The sequence below is a fragment of the Ciconia boyciana genome, chromosome 12, assembly GCF_034638445.1.
Source record: "Ciconia boyciana chromosome 12, ASM3463844v1, whole genome shotgun sequence".
In the NCBI taxonomy this organism is placed as follows: domain Eukaryota; kingdom Metazoa; phylum Chordata; class Aves; order Ciconiiformes; family Ciconiidae; genus Ciconia; species Ciconia boyciana.
The window spans coordinates 2,485,322-2,506,323 of record NC_132945.1 but is presented as its reverse complement, the minus strand read 5'-3'; the positions used below and the strand labels follow the sequence as shown (position 1 = coordinate 2,506,323).

The window sequence follows — 21,002 nt, the reverse complement described above, 5'->3', positions numbered from 1 at the left end:
GCGGTCTTCTAGCAAACTAAGCTTTTTAAACTTGGTGCCACTTCTCCCTTTGTATATTTAAACAAAATTGCAGGACAGACACTTGGAGGACAGAAATTCCACAGGGTTTTCCTCCATCTTTGTTCCATAACACAATTCTATAGGGTCTAGGATGGGGAGGAGAGGAAGAGGTGAGGAGACGGGATCCCTTGTTACTCTGAAGGAGGGAGAATACAGTGCTCTTAACAGCAGTTAAGAAGTAATTAAGAAATTACTCAGCCAGAGCTAAGAGCAGTGGAAGCAGTTCTGAGCCTGGGCTTGCATGCCAAGCCATCATATTTCCTCTTTCTGCTGAAATATTTGGTGCTGAACTTGGGAGTTTGAAGACTTGTTCCAGTTCGGTGGCATGGGAAAGGAGTTTTGCCAACGTCCCATTCCCCCCACCCCAAACAATCCATTTTGATTTTTGCTATTCTCAGGAAAAACACAAGAAAATTAATATTTGCTTACATTTACCTTATGCCAAAAATGAAATGTTTGTGTCTTGGACGGAAAAATGATCTGCAGCATGGAGCTCAATAGCACTATCTGGAAAATGCTTTTGTGTGTAGAATCAATATCTATTTGATAATGGAACCAGAAAAAACCAGCAGAGTTGGGACAGTATTTGAGGAAGGTCAACGGAGAGGATAACATTAAAATATGCTCCATTTTTCAAATAAAGTTAATTTATAAAATCAGGACCTTAAGGACTAAGCAACAGTTAGCAGGTGAAGCAAAAAGAGACACATGCGTACTTATTTACCTTAACTGCTCACCAAACCTCCCTGTCCGAACAGAGCAAAACACACCGTGGTTCTTAAGAAAAAGATGTAAAATGTTAAGAGGGGAAAAGAGCCTGAGCCAGTACCCTGTGCAGAGTTTTCAATGAACCCGTTTCCCTCGCTTTCTTCTCTGCTCCCTTCTGTAACGATGGTTGCAACCCTGCAACAAGCCCCCCGCAGACGGATCCGTGCAGCCTCTCTCTGCACACTGGCCTTCATCCTGCAAAGCTTCGAGCACCTCCTCAAACGCTCCCTTGCCCTTCTCAGCCGAATGACTGGTTCGCTGTACCTAGACCTGTGCAAGCATAACGACAGGCTCTCTGCAAATATTTTGGACGCTGTATTTCATCACAGTGAGAACCTTCAAGTTTGATTTTGAAACTCCTCATTTTTCTGTTTTGAATTGTTTTACCCTAAAGTTCTACGTAAATAAGCTTGCTCCTTCCCTTAAATTCTTATATGTATCACTGTTCATTATATATTAGTTATAAATAAACAAAAAGCCAAAGACAAAATGTTTTTCCAAAGTTCTATGATAACAGAATACATGTTGTTCCTCTTGTAATGGCTATTGATATTATTGAACCACTTTTTAATGCGAGTACCATTTGATCATATGTTTATTGGCACGCTTTCATTTTTTTTCTAACGTAATGTGCTTTCTCACATTTTAGGTTTCAGGGCTGGATTCGGATCCCCATAATCTTATTGACGAGTACCTTGCTCCTGCTGGAATGAAGAGGACTATGAGAAGAACGGAGTATTGTGTCATATGGTAACAGCAACCAGAATTCAGGCTCCTGCAATGAAAAGGTTACATCAGATTAATGGTTTTAACTATTGCTATCATACTCTGTAATCAGTTGCAACAAATTATTTTTCTTTACTTACTTTGAGAGTGAAAGGAAAGATGTGCAGTCTTTTCTCTTACCTTCCTGATGTGTAATTACCTCTAAGTATGTTCTAACTTATGCCTTCTCTTTTTTGCTATGAATGCACGTATCACTTCATGAAAAAATAAATATTGTCAATTAAATCCCAATTTCCATCACCTCCTGAAATTCATATATCAACCACTGAAATTTATGCAAGAGAACTCTGAATAAGCTCATGCCTTAAATGGGGGGAAAGAAAAACAATTTGCGGTGCACCTTCTAGCTACGGTACTGCAAAGCCTTTCCATATTATTTGGGCCTCAAATCAGGAAATCATTTAAGTATTTTACTCAATTACAAGTACTCAAAGTTTCACAGTTCATGGTTAATAACATGTGAAATTCTTACGTTGGGTTGGGGCCTCCCAGAACCATCCAGCACAAAGAATCACATTGTATAATCCTCTCAAAAACTTTGCCAGGCTCAAAACTCATCGGACGTCTTCCTCTCACCGCAAAGGGACTGCAGGATTTCCCACTGTTGGGACCCCCGCTGAACTCCACTCTTCAGTGCAACTCAGGTAATCCTAGTAGAATTATTTCTTCTTTCATAGAAGAAAATATACTTCTTCTCTCAGAAGAAAATGCCAGATCTGCGGCATCCCAGGAAAGCAGAGCCCCAGGGCCAGCTGCTGCCAGCAGGGACAGGGCTACCTTTGGCCACAGCAGCTCCACCTGTGGTTTCATCATCTGTGGCAAGAATGAAGAGATTTTCAAATAAATACTTGTGGTGTTTACTGACCTCAGAAAGGCTAAGACTTCTTTTTCTCTTTCTATACTATGAAAGTTTAATATTTCCAGAAATTCTTTCGATGCAGAGGCATTGTGTCCGTTCTCAGTGTGGTTTTGTTTTCTCCTAAAGAGAGAATGCCTTTTGATTGGGCACAGCACCCTAAAGAGACAACCTGATTTCGGAAAATAGCCCACACTTGCCTCTGCTAACTTTCAGACTTTGCAGTCTCCGCAGGACCTCAGCAGGCACTGCGAACGCTCCTCCGCATTCCTCCTAGCTGTTCATCACCCAAACACCCGGCAACACCGCCCGCCCCGCGGCCACCGAGCCACGGCCACTGAGCCACAGCTCCCGGCAGCGCAGCAGGGATGCTCTCCCCTACACCAGCAATCCTTCAAACGTAAGCTGCCCTTCTGCACCTTCTTTCCAAAAGTGATTTTGGCTCCGACGGCGTTACCACTCCTGGCAGACCTGGGACAAGTCTAGTTCTGTAAATCCCCCAACTCTTCAAAATCCATGAGTAGATCCTAATCCCTTACCTACCCTACACCCGCTTCCAAGACTTTTTGACTCTGACGCTATAGGCATGATATAGCAATCAATTTTTCAGCTCATACACTTTTCAGAAGACAAATGATTTCTGCACCTTTCCCCCCAGGGAACACTTACCTTCTGACCACAGGCAGCCCCAGAAGTAACGCAGTGGATTATCCCTGTGGGAGCTCTCACCTTCCTCTGAGGAAACCCTTCAGTGTGCCATGCTGGATTCTATGAATTTTATTTAGAGATCACCCAGATGATGTTTGGGATCACCCAGATGATGTTTTAGTGTTATCACCTTTCTTCCCCCCGCCCTTTTTGAAGTAAACCTTTTTTCCAGCTTACCCTAAAAAACCTTCCTTTTTGCACAAAGCAGCCAACAGATTTCGTTAAAAGCATCCTGCTCCACAAGCAAATTAATATCCAGGAGCCTCTCCAGAAAAGCTAAACCAGGAGGGCAGTTTGATTCCCTCTCCACCCCAAGCAAAAATTCAGATATACATCCTCACGGAGCTGGTTCTGTGCTGTAATGAATACAGCTCTCCCACTGAAGCTGTGGGACACACGTAGAAAAGCTCTTAAAAAGTTACCCGTACACTCCATCTAATCAGCTCGTTGTGAAAAGATAAAATATAAGCGTTAATGAGATCTGCATTTGGTATGTAAATATGAGTTTTCCCCATCAGAGCGTCCATTTGTTTACATGAGTAGTCTAAAATTTGAAGGAGAAAGCCGTTCTCATTTATGAAGGTGCAAAATCTCTTCTTCCCCCATCAGAATGGAAATTGCTCATATTTTCACATACAATCACCTTATTTTTCAGCTTCTCCTCCTCATTGCCTGCATTTTCCATTACATTTTAATATGGACAGCGAAGACCACGCATAAAATACTGCTCTTCTTTCTGAAGAAGCAGGGACAGGAGGGCATGTATTTCCATCCATACGCAAGCTCGCGAGCAAACACAGAAAACACGTAAAGCAGACAAGCAGTTTAGCAAGATTTAATCGGAACTGAAATTAAGACCAAGCCCTTCAACACACTTCCCTTGCTGGGAAGCATTGCACTTGCAGCTTTGCTGGACAGCAGGAATGGAAAATCCCTTAAAATTGAAAGCCACAGCATGGGTTTTTCTCAGTATATCGCAGGCCGTGAATATATTGAGAAACTAACTTTGCGTTGCAGCGAGCTGGATGAATTGATGTGCTGCTTAACTCGTGTGCACCCCACAGAGCCCAGGCAGGAATGCATGTTTAATTTAACATCAGGGACTTCATTCAAAAATCTGGCTTTAACAAGAATTTGAACAGAACTACAGTGAGGAAATTTGGTATTAATAAGAAATGAGTAAAGAAGAATAAATCAGAAGAGTAAGACATTCTCTGTACCCGCACACTCTCTCATCATCAGGAAGCTGCAGAAAACATATACAGTGCTAGATGCAAATTTTGTGGTTCATTGCTTAACTTTTCGCCAACTTGAAAATCACCGATTTGTCACTGATACCTTGCCTAAATGGAGAGAGTTTGACAAATAGCCCCTCCCGTATCAACATGAGGAAGATCCAAAAGATCCATATTCTCCTTGCCTTGCACCCACTCTTTTTCCATACAGCTTCCACATAGTTTCCATACTGCTGTCATCGCAGGCAGCAACCTGGTTACGCTCCCTGCGATGCAGCATTCGGGCGGCAGACTTGCAAACTGACTGCATTACAGCTTTACATTTAACAACTGCCTAATGAACATGGTCTTAAAGAATTCCTATAGGGCAATTCCAGGCTGAGTACAGCTTTAATCATTTTGGCACTGACTTCTGTTTGGATTCTGCTTTTGTCAATAACAGCTTGAGCACTTTGAGCAATTATTGCTTAAATGACTTGTAAACTAAATGGCCTTTAATATTTTTCTTCATCATTATAACCGGAGAAGCCTGTAACTGTGGCCTCAATAAAACAACTAATATCGTCCTTTTTAGTAATCTAGAAACTATTTTTCTAATTTAAACTGCAAACTTTTAATTCCCAGAGACACATCCAGAACACACACAATTGCAAATCAGTTTCATATTCAAGTGGTGGTATGAGATTTCTCCCATTAAATAATACTTTTAATACTCATTATTTTTTAGATGATCAAATTAGAGTCAAGTCCTTAAATCTCTGCAGAAAATCTCTAGGTCACGGTGCTGTACGGGGGGTCAGTCTAAGAGATTCAGAGGCCGAGTCCAACCAGAAGCAGCACAGTCCCCTTGAATCAACCAGGACATGGAAGTTAATTAGGAGCCCTCATTAATTAGGAGCCCAAACCAGTAGGACTTCAAGGATCCTTCAAACCCTCCTCATGAGAGCACAGCTGAAGGTTTTTCCTGCTCTGGCCTTGAGCATTACACATAACAAGACTGGAAGGTGTTTCATGGTGTGAGGAACAAACTCTTGCAGGAACCTGTCCTGGTAGGATCAGCATAGGCCGTGCCCATGGGTCACGCCAACGTTTTCGCAAAGCTCCATCCTTTCTTCAGCTGTGGTCTGGCTGCTGGGAAGAGTGAGGGATATCAGTTGCTTCCTCTCCGTTGCTGCTCTTGGTGCTTTCCCTCATGCTCACACACGGCCTCAGCTGCAGGGGAGGATGGAAGAAATTATTCTCGTTCACCATTTTCTGCCAGTTTACTCAACTCTTCCTGTCCCCTGACCAAACTGCTGACCACCCACTGGGAAAATACACAAGCCTGGACAAACCAAACGCTGAATATTACTGTTGTCATTGTGCCTCGTCATGATAGTTCTGTAATCCCCAAATAAAGCAAGAGCCAAAGAGGAAAACGAACCCTGGGAATCAGCAGAAGAGATTACAGCAGGCAAACTGCAGTGCCAGCTGCATGAAAACTTATGACTGTAAAATGTCGTGTAATAAAGTTGTAGTGGATCCAATACACATGAGCACAGTATTTCTTCACCTCAGACAGAGGTGTGAGCACATCCTGCCTCCTGAAGATTGAATATTTACTAGTGTTATCACAGATATTTTAATTCAGGGTCTTCAACTCAGCGTGGAGGTCAGCTCCCATCTGTTGGCTCACCAAGCACCACGCTGCTCTCTCTGGACACCCACCCGCTGGTCCCACGCACCGCAGCGTGCTCCAAGGTAGGCTGGAGATGCACCATTAGGAGAGGTCTACTTTTTCTGAAGTCCTTTATCTACTGAATGGAGCCTTTGGTTTCTTTTTTGGAAGAAACATAAGCAGGTGGCTACTTCCTAGGATGTATTTGTTATATATAAAAATATTCAATATATCTGCCCGAAACCCGTTTCAGTGCAATGGCATCGCCTACGATCAGTGACCTGTACATCATGTCTAGTAGCTGGGCTCGAGTGGTGAATGGCTAGCAAAGGGAAACGGAGTTGTGTCGGCTTCCTTTCTGAGCATTCAAACACCACCAGTGCAGATATCCAAGCATATTATCTTACAGTTTAACTTGCACAATTTTTGCATATGCAACACGAAAATGTCTATTTTCTGTTCCAGGAAAGGTTTTTTGTAATTCAACTCACAGAAAAGCGGAATAAGAATGAACAGACTCTGTTAATTTAAAATTTCAAGCCAAGATTTTTTGGAAATTAGTTTGCAGTTCCTTGTTCCATCAAGTTCACAAATGTTATTCATTTGAAACAAATCAGTAAAATAGTTTACGTACACAAAAAGTATGAGAGCAAGTATGAGTCTGGGTTTTCTCTCACTCTTCTTTGTTAACTTTGTTACATCTCAGAGTAGTAATTAATTATTGAATCACCAACTTTATAGGGTTGAGCAATGGACAGAGCAACTAAATAAATGGTCATTGTGTTTTACCAATTTGGCACTGGAAAGCAGAAGTGTGTAGTCACTACAGATGGGGAATGAGAACAAAAATAGCAATGCAGCATATTAAGAAATTATATTATTGCACAACACAAGAAATTTTTTGAGGAGCATCGAGGACTCCTAAATAGTAAGTCAGAGCTTACACGTCAGCAATATTCCGTGAGTGCATTTCTGTCACAGGGAACTCTAAGCATACGCTGTGCCTTAGAACTTGGGAAACCTACGTGGGGCTTCCTACAGCTGGGTAGGGTAGGACCTGCGAGTTTGCAGAAAAGCCTAATACAAAAGCATGAGAAGTGAATTAGAGCCATACCCTGGCTCTTAATGTAAAGCGAAGAACTTCAGCTTCGATGAATAAAACTCCACATTCACAGCAAAGCTAGGGTTTCCAGTCCTCTGTAAATGGCAGAGAGAAATTACAGCTCGCAGCTCTCTTTGGGGTTAATTCAACTGCAGCGACGCTACCAAAATAAACACGTAAGCCAGCGTCGGCTAACTTGCCAGCACTGCTGACGGACGGAGCAAACAGAGTTCCACAGAGTTCAGAGCCACAGATTTCAATTTTACATAACTGGAGCTGTATTTAGGAAGATGCTGTTTCCACTTACCCTCAAGGAGAAGCAGCGTTACTGAGACATGGAAAAGGCCTGCGAGTCTTAGGGCTTCTTCTGTGGTTGGTTTTGCAGACACAGCTCTTCTGGTCTCCTGCAGTTCTCATTCACCAGGTGAAGTTCCTCAGCCCCTTGCTCACCTATCTTTCAGCACTTAAGCAAACATCAATAAATAAAGCCCCCAGAAAAGGGACAAGATGCCAGATTGTTTCCAAGAATTGGTGATTTAACAAGATCCTAACAGCAGTGCCATATGTTCTCCCTGAAAGAGGGCCCAAAACAAGCATCCCAAGCACAATAAAGTCCTGATAGACATAATCCACAAAAGAGCCCCAGCACATTCTGGGCAAGTTTCAGTAATTCAGCTCCGGACAGCCCTGCTGCCGATCGATGCACAAACCCCCGCCGGCTTGCTCCACTCCGTCAAATAGTCCTCCAGCCTTTTTGCCTCCCCCAGACCACAGCCCTCAAGTGAAGGGGGAATATCCGCGGTCCCTCCGTGGGACAGGACGGCAGAAGGTCTTTGGCCTCTTGGGATTCATAGGTCAATACTAAACACTTTTATTTCCACTTAGAAGCCCGCAGGCAGCCAGGACGTAATACGTGGTAGTGGCAGAGTTTGTTAGCAGCTGGGCACTCATTTACCAAGCGGCTGCTGACCCACGCAGGTGATTTATATTCCCAATAGATTGATGGGGTTATCACAAATAAATTAACTCAAAGGAGAAGCAGGCAGGAATTAAGTGGTGAGCTTCTTCTGGTAAAGAAAAAGCAAATTAGGTTAATTAAAATCAAACAGCTACATTTTTGTAAAGCTGTATGTAAACCAGGAGCAAAACAGAAGAAGATCAGAAGTGCAATTTCATATATAAACTAGTGGAGAGAAAGCTGGATTCCACCTTTCTAGATTTTAACCTGCAGAATAAAAGAACATCAATTGATGGAAGCTGTTATTCTGTGCACCTGGGCATCTGTTTTTGTGGGAAATAATCCTCCCTCCAAAGAGAGCTGGGCTTTGAGATTTATTTGCAAAATGGTTGTAAACCTCTGAACTAAAAGGTACTAAAGGAAACCACCACTAGATATCATCATTTGACTATTTAATAGATATCAGAAAAATTGTTAGTGTTGACCTGGCACGTAAAAATCCCTATTAAACACCCAGGCAGATTAAGTCACCTTCTATAGGGGCTTATATCCCACAACAGATAACAGGCTGGGGAATGACATCCTAACTATAGGTCTCAGTTAACTGGGTAGATTTAACTAAAGAGCCCAGCTTATTCCAGGGTCCTGGTCCCAGTACCTGGCGAATATTTCTCTGTGGGAACACGGAATGAGAACTGGAAATGAAAGCAAAAATTCCCTGCCGGTATTTCTCCTCCAATTTCAGATTTTCTGGCACGTGGATAAGCATAACTGCCAGCCCAAATTTGGCCTTGTGTCTGACCTGTAAAATGTGGCACTGCTTTCATTTGTAATAAAATACATCTGCTGTCCTTCAGCAGTCTGGAAAAGCACACCTTTTAAGTGATTTTCCCTATGTAATTTGAGTTCACTGAGCCATTTTTCCTGCTAGTGAAAACGGGCACGGCTCCAGTGCAGCTGATGGAGTTTTACTCACTTAAATTCAGAATGGGGCTCGGTATCTTTCAAACATAAATAAATCCAAAGCATGTCATGGATTGAAACATGTCAATTAAAATAAAATTGAACTAAAAATAGTATCTAAGTGAATAACAAATCTGTCTCATCTTCCCAGAAATCACCAGATTTTGCTCGTAAAATGTATTCTGCAGCAACACCGCAGATATCTTTCTTCCTACAAAGAGAAGTGAATTTTGAGAAGCTATTTAAATTTTGGATTAAACCAGAGTAACAAATGCTGGGTGGAAAAAGTACATAGACAATACTTTACCGTGGGCAAAACTGCATAGCATCAATAACGAAACATAGTCTGTGGTACTATAAGTTGACAACGTGCATTTATCTACATCTTCATTTGCACTGCTACAACATGCATTATTGTGCTAAGCAGCTAGATAAATTAGCTGAAAATTCATTTTCCCTTTCCCTCCTCCAAACTGTTCATTTATTAAAATTCTAAAAACTAAGTCATCTTATGTTTTTCTATTAGAAAAACAAAACCCCAAAGCATGCCTGCGATAAAGTCATGTATTATCCTTACAGGCGCTAGACATAGCCTTGCTTCACCTGCATCCATAATACGGCTGCTTTCAGTATAGCTGCTATCACGAATTATACAACACGCTCCTCGCCTCCGTCAGGTTGTAATACAGGCTATAATTATCATAAGGGCTACAGATAACAAGCTTTTCCTCATAACACTGCTTGTTGTGTTTTCTTTTCATTCTAACATTTCCATTATAGCTAAAATTGTCCACATATTTGATAAGGCTAATTCAAAAAGGGGCTCTGAAACCAGTCCTGAAAAGGTAGGGGATGGACACAGCTTCACAGTAACCTCACACTGTGCCAAATACAGAATATTCATTTCCATACTCTCTTCTGCCACTCCATTTCTTTACCAGTGATGGGAGAAGCAGGGCCATCAGGGTTTCTCCCACTGTAGCAGATGACGATGCTCAGGAGCTTCTGCTGCTTCTGGTAACATCAATATTGAAACCGCAGTTGACTTTAATATCTAGGGCTAGGATTCTGAGGTTAGCAGGAGAAAAGAACAGGTCTCCTCTAACGCATTTCTCAGGGCTGGGAAGGATAGAAAGACGACCAGAGTCCGGACCTCAGCTTTAAACTCTGACTTCCACACTTCCTGAGGAAGAACCTTGTGCAATTAACTTCTCCAAGACTTTGGTTAGAACTATAAATGCATCCCAGGGGAAATCAAAGGCTAGGGCAAGGCAGCACAAATGCCACAGAGCACTTTTTTCTACAGTTAATTGCGAACCCTTTGGTTACTGATGCCCTTTGGAATATTTTTCCTCTCACCCTCGGTTAACTTATTCTCTGCACCTCTGTCAAGGAAGACTTTAGAGCGCTGCCCACTCTGGACTCCTCCAGAATTTAATGAAGTCATTTGGCCTCTTCCAAAGGACTCCTGATGATTTTGAATGCTGAGAAGGGGATTAATGAGACACACGTGGAGTTAGGGCAATGCATAGTAAAAGCAAAGCATCCTTTCCTATCATCCTCTTAGAAAACAGGGACCACTTTCAGTTTTACCTACACTCCTTGCACCACTAAGGTCAATGGAATTTTTGATCAGGCAAGGAATGTTCACTTAGGTCTTGGACGTGTATGAGTCCGATTTTATTTAGTTATTTGCTACGTACTCAGCAGGAATTGTCATTGCCTGTCATTTTAATCAGGAGAGAGAGGTTCTTTCTCTGGCCACCCAGATCACTTTTCCCACAGGAGCGGATTCTTCTCAATCCTGCCAGCCACCAAACTACAGCAAACTCTCTTTTCTTTCATCCGCCTGAAAATACCCATCCTACCACAATGCCATCATGGAAAAGTCTACCTCAGACCAAAGACTGCCTGCAAAAATAACATAAAAGATTGAAAGTTGGGTATTCAAGATGAGAAACAAAGAGCAGGAATTGGATTTTCAAAGGCAGCTGAGGGAAAGGAATGCACACCTTTCAAGGCAATTCCAGAGAAGCAGAGTGCCCATCTTCCTACAGCTCTAAAATCAAAGTATATAAAAGGCTGGGCAACACCTCAAAACCAGGGGTATTCATCTGCTCAGATGCTGAATTGGCTCGATCCTCAGATAGGCTCATTCAGGCCATCTACCAGACCGAGCAGCCTTGCCAGCCAATTATTTTTTCTGTGCTTTATTTTGGAGCTTTAAGGTTTGATCTCAAATTTGAATACTCAAATTTGGCAGAAATTTGAGGGTAGAAGGATGAGTAGAAAGGAGGACCCTGGGAACTACCAACCTGTCAGCCTCACCTCTGCGCCTGGGAAGATCATGGAACAGATCCTCCTAGAAGCTATGCTGAAGCACATGGAGGACAGGGAGGTGATTCCAGACAGCCAGCATGGCTTCACCAAGGGCAAGTCCTGCCTGACCAACCTCGTGGCTTTCTACGATGGGAGTTGCCACATCAGTGGACAAGGGAAAAGCAATGGATGTCATCTATCTGGACTTCTGTAAAGCCTTTGACATGGTCCCACACAACATCCTTCTCTCTAAATTGGAGAGATACAGATTTGATGGGTGGACTGTTCAGTGGATAAGGAATTGGTTGGGTGGTCGCATCCAGAGGGTAGCGGTCAACGGCTCAGTGTCCAGATGGAGATCAGTGACGAGTAGTGTCCCTCAGGGGTCCACACTGGGACCAGTGCTGTCCAATATTTTCATCAATGACATTGACAGCGAGATCGAGTGCACCCTCAGCAAGTTTGCAGATGACACCAAGCTGAGTGGTGCAGTTGACAGGCCAGAAGGACGGGATGTCATCCAGAGGGACCCAGACAAGCTGGAGAAGTGGGTCTGTGTGAACCTCATGAGGTTCAACAAGGCCAAGTACAGGGTCCTACACCTGGGTCGGGGCAATCCTCAGTTCCACTACAGGCCAGGGGATGATGTGATCGAGAGCGGCCCTGCGGAAAAGGATGTGGGGGTACTGATGGACAAAAAGCTGGACACGAGCCAACAATCTGCGCTCGCAGCCCAGAAGGCCAACCGTATCCTGGGTGCATCAAAAGAAGCGTGGCCAGCAGGGCGAGGGAGGGGATTCTGCCCCTCTGCTCTGGTGAGACCTCACCTGGAGTACTGCGTCCAGCTCTGGAGCCCTCAGCACAAGAAGGACATGGAGCTGTTGGAGCGGGTCCAGAGAAGGGCCACGAAAATGATCCCAGGGCTGGAGCACCTCTCCTACGAGGACAGGCTGAGAGAGCTGGGGTTGTTCAGCCTGGAGAAGAGAAGGCTGCGGGGAGACCTTATAGCAGCCCTCCAGCACTTACAGGGGGCCTATAGGAAAGACAGGGACAGACTTTTTAGCAAGGCCTGTTGTGACAGGACAAGGAGCAATGGTTTTAAACTAAGGGAGGGCAGACTTAGACTGGATTTAAGAAAGACATTTTTTACAATGAGGGTGGTGAGGCACTGGAACAGGTTGCCCAGAGAGGTGGGCGATGCCCCATCCCTGCAAACATTCAAGGTCAGGTTGGATGGGCTCTGAGCAGCCTGATCATGTTGAAGATGTCCCTGCTCTGGCAGGGGGTTGGACCAGATGCCTGTAAAGGTCCCTTCCCACCCCAACCATTCTCTGATTCTATGAATATACATACCCTGTTAAACCCCACATGCTTGCATTTGAATGTGTTAGACATTATGTACATACATTCATTGAGCCAGGCACTTTAGTCAAGTTCCACCAATCCTAACAGGCATTGCAAAGCATCAGAAAAGGTTAAAAATCTTAAGAAACACATAAGTTTTGTAGCTCCCTTTCCATTACACACACTGCTATATTTAGCGGACTGTTTGACATCACATAGTGACACACACAGCGGCAGTTGCATCATCCTCCTCCTCAAAAGAAGCCCCACGCCATGAAGGTGCAGTCTTTACACAGGTACAGCTTATTAAGCGTCCAGTACAGTTTTTTCTGCAAGTTTCCTTCTCTGTATAGGCCAAAACAGGCACAATTTTAACTCTAAGCCCCATCACACAGTTTCTATTATAGTAAATGCAACTAATTAATAAGCTAAATTACTGGAGTTAAGAACTTCAAGGTGAATGCCTTGGGCACTCAGATCTTCTGAGGCATTCTTTCAAGCCCACTGATATTTTCATTATAAATGCCAGCTCAGAGATGATTTTAAAAAGCCCAACAACTCAAGATGCTGAATTTAAAGTAAAACCAAGCAAAAAAACCCAACGAAACCCAACAAACAACTTTCATCTCTTCAAAGGACCGATCAGATGTCAAGGCCCTTGATTTACAAACACAAAGATGTTTGTATTTGATGTATTATTACCTAGAGATCACAAGATCCTTCATATTCTCTCAGAGGGTTGACAAAGATTTACAAAGATTTTAAAAATGCACATTACGCCTCAGAGTTTGAGAGATGTGTCTCAAAGACAAAGAATGTTCTGGGTTACATTAGTTGTTTCATAGCAAGTTTCACTGAGAAGCTCTGCTTTATAGCTCATCCCATCCTTATGCATGGAGCGGCATCAGGAACCGGATAAAATGATTTAACTAGCACCTCAGCGTGCATTACAAAGCTTACAATTGTATCAGTATAGTTTGTTGCTAGATTTTGGATTTGGATTTCATGATTGCAAAGGCAGAACTGCAGGTGTGTCAAACCGCACTTGGTCATAGTGCGAGTGAAGAACTGTCCTTCCCAGAAGAAAACCTCTGCAGACCAGGTAACAGTCTAATTTATCTTTTTACAATGGTGACACGGTGATTAATTTCCAGTTGAAACACTTACTGAGAAGTAGTAATAGAAAAGGAAGAGAATGGGTTTGAAAGCTAAGTAAAGAAATTTCCATATCAAAATCTGCATTTAAATTTCCAAAAGAAGATGAAGAAAGCTTGCACTACCTTTTCAGGAACCTTGCAGTTGTCCTAGCTTGCTGAGGTTGCAGGTGCTTCGTTGCCAAGGAAATAAAGGCAGAGTCTATTTACTAAAAACGCAAATGGAACATACAATAATAATATACTGACAGAAAGCTGAGTGGATTTCCTCAAAGAAGTAAGGATTTATTTAAAAGGAAAACATTTTTTACAGAAAATGAAATACTTTTACAATCTTGATCAGCTATTTCACCTAGATTTTCATTGTAACATACTTCACCTATGCAGTACAAACACACATGCAATAATATCAGCGTCTTCATTCATGTTTCATGTTGATACATTTCCTGTGTACGATAATACACACAAAGTAATACAGAGTCCTGAACATCTCCGTCTGCTGACAAGATTTTTTCAAACCAAAGAAATATTTTTTTCAACCACTGTCACAAAGCTTCGCAGGAGCAAAATTTGAACCTGAACGTCCAGAACTTGGGCTTCAACTATATAGCCCAATCCAAAGTCCAGCAGAGACAACTTGACTCTTACTTACTGGCTGGATCAGTCTCTTGGATCAAAGTTTTACCAGCACACGTCTGATTGATTTTTCTTGCAGGAGTAAATCCGATGGTACATGAGTACAATTGCTCATACAGACAGAGTCTTTGGAGGAAGACATATACATTATAAAAATATGGCTGACTAGCATTTTAGAGAGAAATTCATTTCAAATTCTGTATTGAAAAGGAAAAGTGACCTTACTTCCTCTGCTAACAAAGTATGGTTTAAGTGTTAAAATATTTATTTGAAAAAGTCTGTAGTGTGTAAATGTTTTCATTTCTCAACCTAATCCTTAGAGTCAAATATTCGTGTCCAGATCGTATTCATCTCTTCAGCTAAGCAGATCAGTCATGATGCAAACTGCATCCTGCAGCTCTTTTTCACACATGTTGGGTTTGAGATTTGTAAGTTTGGAGTACTGAATTCGGAGCTAGTTCTATTGGTAGTGTTGTGCAAACTAAACAAAGCTAAAGAGTGCAAGAGCACTTCTCTGGCTTTTGATGTTTCTATATTCTGCTCCTGGGATATCTGAAAGCTAATCTGATTCAGGTTATTCCTTATCAAACTGCAGGTGAGGAGGTTTGTTACAGAACCACACCTGGTCAAGTTTTCTTCAAAAAACTGTTTATAGAGCTCTGCCACTTTTGTTTCCATGTACTTGTTGAGTACGGAGTTTGAAAGAGGCTCCTCACAGAGCATGATACTCCTTTCTCCAGCTTCATCTCCAGACAGGGACTTTATACTTGGCTTTTCGAGATGCTCACATAGAGGGGACTGACCTAGAAGAATATCTACGGACAGTAAAACAGGGCCATCAGGAAGTTCATCGCACACATGGTCCAAAACACAACCTGAATCACATGTATGGTCCCCCACGCGGTCTCCCCCAATCTGCAAGTCAGGATAGTTTTGATAAATGCTGTTGCATGACCAGGATCTGTACAAATCCAACTGCTCAGTGTTTTGTTCTCTTTTGGGGATACGTAAAGCCTGTGATACGGTTCCTTTAACAAGCGTTTTCTGATCTTTTGCAGGTACCTCTTTTATGGATCTCCATTGAAGACTGCTCCTGTGTTCCATTTTGCTACTTCTAGCAGAGATCTCATCCTGCTTCTCATGTCCATCAGCAAAGCCTTTAATTGTTGGGTTGTCTACAAGCTTCTGTCTCCAGATTCCCTCTTTATCCTTTTTGGATGCATGAGATTTGCAAGGCTTATCTTGGTGACAGCTTTCCTTATATATGAGACTAGTTAAGATGCCTTCTGCCAACATGATGACAAGTGTGAGTAACAGTCTAATCATCAGAGTCCCATGTAGTCCTGTGAGTGAAAAAAGACAGGCAGAGTACGTCAAACTTATTTGGAAAAAGAGGAATAATAATAATAAAAACTAACAAGGCACTTTTTATAAAGACTGTCTGTGATTTTTTGTTTTCACCAGAATATTTATTTTTAGTAAACAGTAAACTGCATGCTTTTCTACAATTTTAACCTCTATATCATGGCAACAAAAATCATTCTGAAGATATAGGAAGGTCATTAATGGGGTTCTTCATCTGTAATAGCACTTCTGTTCCTAGGTATCTCTTCTGCATTGTGGCTAGCTGAGAAATCATACTTACGAGCTGTAAAAATCAGAAAAATTATTTTGTCTATGTCACTACCATCAGTTGCAAATCAACTTTTTCCATTGAAAGACAACAATTTCTAAGAGCTAAAGAGGTGACATAGGAAGGAAATCAAGATGAAATTCAGACAGAGAGGCTGATTCTGAATTGGCCTGAGCTCTCCTGTGAGATGCCAAGGAGCTTCAGAAGATGCTGATAGTTCTTCAGGACTGCATCCAAAATGCAGTTCACATATACAAATGTTTTTAGAGTCCCTCTTAATGATGACTTTAAAAGATATAAATAATTAATTTGTCTTCCCCAATAGTGAAGCGATGAGTAATATGTTTGTGTACCTATAGGCTCCACAGTTTTACTAAACGCACATGAATAATTAAAAGCTAGCCAATACGTCTCAAAATAATCTACCACATTTAATGATTCCTTATCATTCCTTTTCAATTCACCTACTGTTAAAAATCAATGGGAATCTTCCCATTTAGAGCCAAGTCTGACCTAAACTCACTAAGGAAAAGATCATCACCACTCCTCTCATGGAGTGGGAAAGATGAACACAAGAAAAATCCCTCTGTTCTTCCAATGTCTTTTTAATCTCCGCATATTTCAAGCACCTTCACACACCTCTAGTGTGCTCATGGCTTGAAGTGGTGGGGAGAGGCAAGGGATGAGGCAGTTTTACTGAAGAGTACGTAGTAAATCTCCCAAAGAACATGGCATGCTGTTTGAAATACACCAGAAACTCTACTTATATCATAGACAATTAAGGCTCAATACTTTCCACAGTGCTGGCAGTTTGCATCAGTAGTAATGCCATGCAAGGCACCAGATAGCTCTCCACACAAACGAAAGCTCTGCAAATTTAATATGATATTTGATATATAACTGGAAAGATCCTCCTCACTCTACTAATTTGCTTCTAACTAGCAGCAACCAAACCATATACCCTGGCTTATTTGTTCCGCAATGAAACCTGATACACTGGGTCACTTTTTTTAATCCCAGTCCTCCTTCCAGAAAGCTATTCTAAAACTCGTTACTTGAGAGATGGAAATTTTAGACTTCCCTCCTAAATTTACACATTGCCACAGTACAACTGTTTGCTTTTTTCTTTTTCAGGGTTCTTTTTTAGCTTAAATCACACTGTTCCCTCCCTGAAGCTGAAGGTAACACTGAAATCGTGATATGCCTGCAAGTGAGACCAAAGCAGACGAGAAAGGCAGTACACCATGCCTTCTCCTGGTTACATTAGCATAACTGTTTATCTACAGAATCATTTACATATGCAAAAAGCAGGACAACATTTTCTTAAGTACTTAAGGGACTAAGGAAACCAAGTGCCATTTTTGAGAGAGACAAGAGTACTTGGCAGTCTAAATCTTGCTGAACATCAATGGGATTCGGAATGCTGCATGCCTCATTTGCTTCTGAAAAACAGGACACAGGTACCCACATCCTTATACGCTAAAAAATTTTGCTGTATTGCTTTGAAAATGCTCATAGTGCTAATGTAAGAGCTAAAATACGGTAATCTTAGCAAAATTGCTCCCTTTCAAACAAAGTAAATGGTGCCTGCATTCTGGAACAAAGCATAAGGAAAAAAAGGGGGCACAAAAAGCCCAGACTTACCAATCCTAGTAGGGTAAGAGAGGCAGACAACCACATAGCCCAGAGCTCTCCTACTACAGCTGCTGCAAGAGGATAGATTCTTACATACTCTTCTTCTCTGCTGTCTGTGTGGAAAAAAAGCCTGACGTACACATGATTTAGTTCCCCATTTTTTCCCTTTTAAAACAGAAGTGATCCCACTGGAAAAGTGTGTGGTTTTTTAATACAAAATGACAGCAAATCTAAAAGAGGATGTTAAAAAAAATGAATTGAGATGTTTCTGACTGTGGTGCAATGCTGATGAGTTACTAACTGCCATAATACATCATTTAAAAACAAAGACTACTAAAGGATCGGGGTGCCTGTACTTCACCAGGCTGGTCAAAATTGAAACTGAATTCCACCAAACACTTCCATCTGCAGAAGTTCAGTTTTGTACTATCATCCACCTGACTTACAGAGGCGATGTTATTTACACCATTTCCCCTTTTGAAACAAACATCTAAATTTATAGTCTTGTGACCTTCTTCTGGAGGGGAAGAAGTTGACAACTTCATTTCATCAAGATTTTGATGAAGTATCATTTGTCTTTGATGAAGTATCAACACAAATATGAGAAGCTGCCTCTCTGAAAGCAGTAGCCATCAGACAGCTGTGGACAGTCTTGTCCATCACTGATCAAAGATACTTTCTCTGGGCTCAAAAACTGCCTTGGTCCCAATGGCATGCCAGAGGTGCCCCCACGGTGTTTTTAGCATGTCCTTCTCACGCAGGCTGAAACCGAGCCCGTGCACTGAGCCACACCACTCCTCCAGCGCTAGATCCAGTCCATAGCCAGTTTGAAGAGTTTTCTGTTGATGCCTTTTCTAAATTTCCTTTTTCTCAGAAGATAAAAAAAGTCAGAAGCAGAATCTCATCCAAGTACTAGACAAAAGCTCTTAAATAGACACTGTTTAGTGTAATGACAGGAGCAATACACAAATGAAAAATAAAACTAGAGTGTAAAGATAACACTAGAGCAACATATTGATTGCAACCCGCCATTCAACATGTTTTGGCAGTAAAATAATGATGTGCCTTAGAAATGAATTAGTGTAAGGTCTGAAGTAACTCTGATCATATAGGTCCAACAGAGTCTCTTTCAAATCATTCCTCTTCCCTCCTCATCACCTATATTTCACAAAAGACTTCCATTTTTAAGGAGGCAAAATGAAAGCTATTTTTATTCCCACTGAATTTATATAAAACTCATTTCATATTTAAAGGCTGTTCAAAATTACTTTATTTTCAATCATCTTACATGACTAATTTCTGCATGGTAGATGTGGTTGTGACTTCAACAGAGTACTCCTGCCCCAGTCTTGGAGAGCACCAAACTTCACAGGAAACAGGGGGGTTCAAATTCCATGTCCTTTTAAGCTTTGCCTCCTTCACTGAGCTTATAATTAGTGCCAGCTGCAGCCATGGTTTTTGTGTGGCAGTTTCCACAAAACACAAAAGTAACAGAGAGGGAGAGAGGAAGAAATCAAGTAAGGTAATTAGTCTTGAGTGATTAAAAACAAGTTGCCTTTCACTTCAGTTGTACTCAGCTGTCAAATGCATCAATGTTCAAGGAAATTAATAACTTTTGATCGATAAGATCTTACCAAAAAAACCCCTTATATTTACAAAATCAGAACAAGGCAAAACCAAAGTTGTTTCAGAAGCTGAAAACAGACTGCAGTTAGAAGAAACAGTCAGCAAGACAAGTGTGACTGAATCCCAAGGCTAACCTTAAAGCAGAATGTATAAAGAAAAATAAATTTGACTGTATCATACATATATGAAAAAAAAATATAGCATTGTGTATGACCATACACAATTGTCATATTACATTAACCATAGCAGCATGTAAACAGAGGCCCTTATTTCAGCCCAGACCATGTATTTTATGTGCATATAAAGGTGAAAGAGAAGCCGGCTTCGTTAACCGGTTTTTTTTAAGCACAGCTATTGCAAGTCTTTTGTTTTCCATCTAAACCAGCAGTACCATTTTAACAACCCCAACTTCTTGGAGTTTTCCAGCACCTTCTTGCACACCAGCTCCTCATTTACCCGAACATACGCTCCGGCTCTTCGGCAATGCCTCTTCTGCCTGATTTAATGAAATACCTCCCCAGCCCGCCTCCTCCTCCCCGGCAGCGCCCGCGTCCTCCGCTGCCACCTCCCGGCCGCAGGGAAGGGCCCACGCCAGCCCGGCCGCACGCTGCATGGGTCATTTTGCAGCTGAAAGGCACTCCCGGATCTGAGGGTGCTAAAGTACTTTTTAAACGTAAAGAAGCCGAGTTTCACTACACAGCGGCGGACAGGAGGCATATGGGGAGGGCACAGGGGAGCAAAGGCAACCGGTGGGGCTGGATCAGAGGAGAGCTCACCCCGCAGCCCAGAAGGGACACCCTGAGAGGGCCCCCGAGCCCGGAGCTGCCGGGCGGGACCGCTGCCGCAGGCTCAGGTGCCCGGGGACGAACCCCAGCGCTGAGGGGAGAGAGGCGGCCTGGGCTCGGAGGAGGCTGCGGAGAGGACCCGAAGGGCTCCGGCTGCCGTTCCTGGCGGCGGGGCCGCTTGCTGGTGCGACGAGCTCCACTAGAAGGGGTGCCGGGCTACCGGCTCGCCTCACGCGGGGCCCCGCTGCCCAAGCCGCCCCACCGACCTCCCGCCGCACCGCCGCTCGCTCCGGCCGCCTCAGCCCGGGGGCCCCAAGTACCGAAGGGGGCGGGCCTTCACGCTGACTGACAAGAGGAGCGGCCAATGGAGAAGGCGGGGCAGGCTCGCCTCGGTCGCTGTGTGGCGGTTGGTTGCCGCAGCAACGGCACGAGGCGGCGGCCGGCGAGGGGCCGTGGGCGCCATTAGGGTCCGTCAGAGCGGCGCGACCGGGCCCGGGCAGGTAAGCGGGGTCGGGGCGAGCCCCCGGCTCTGGCGGCGGCCCCTCGGCTGCCTCCCGCTCTCCCGCCCGGCGGGTGAGGCAGAGGCAGGCCGCAGGCGCTCGGGGTCGGGCGTCAGCGGGCTGCGAGACGAGTTACTCGGCGTGTCGGGCAGCGAGGGCCGGAGAAGGCCCTCGATAGTCGGTGGCGGTGGGTGCGGCGGAGGAAGGGCAGAGCCGCGGGCCGGGCCCCTCTCGCTCTCTGCCTTGTCCTTACGCTGAGCCCGAGCTGAGGGAAACG

At 43.3% G+C, this 21,002-nt stretch overlaps 1 protein-coding gene across 3 annotated transcripts; it reads right to left on the bottom strand.

The window, feature by feature from the left end:
* Positions 1 to 14,399: 14,399 nt before the first annotated feature.
* LOC140658490 (uncharacterized) lies at positions 14,400 to 20,472 on the bottom strand. Of its 3 annotated transcripts, none has more exons than XM_072876984.1 (4): positions 19,832 to 20,472; positions 19,103 to 19,257; positions 17,824 to 17,927; positions 14,400 to 15,889 (listed from the first exon to the last, which is right to left on the bottom strand). In XM_072876984.1, the coding sequence occupies exons 1-4, from the start codon at positions 19,832 to 19,834 to the stop codon at positions 14,919 to 14,921; spliced, it is 1,233 nt and encodes a 410-aa protein (XP_072733085.1). In that variant the 5' UTR covers positions 19,835 to 20,472; the 3' UTR covers positions 14,400 to 14,918. The 3 variants fall into 3 exon arrangements, with proteins under 3 accessions (XP_072733085.1, XP_072733087.1, XP_072733088.1); XM_072876986.1 differs by having other exon boundaries at positions 19,870 to 20,472; XM_072876987.1 differs by having other exon boundaries at positions 20,217 to 20,472.
* Between the last annotated feature and the right edge of the window lie 530 nt (positions 20,473 to 21,002).

Bases quoted from the DNA above. Each gene is read 5' to 3' on its own strand.
- LOC140658490 (XM_072876984.1), bottom strand. The intron at 17,928-19,102 runs GTAAGATGATTG...TTTTCCACACAG, and splicing joins ACCATGCAGAAATTAGTCAT to ACAGCAGAGAAGAAGAGTAT. The intron at 15,890-17,823 runs GTAAGTCTGGGC...TTTCACTCACAG, and splicing joins CTCTTACCCTACTAGGATTG to GACTACATGGGACTCTGATG.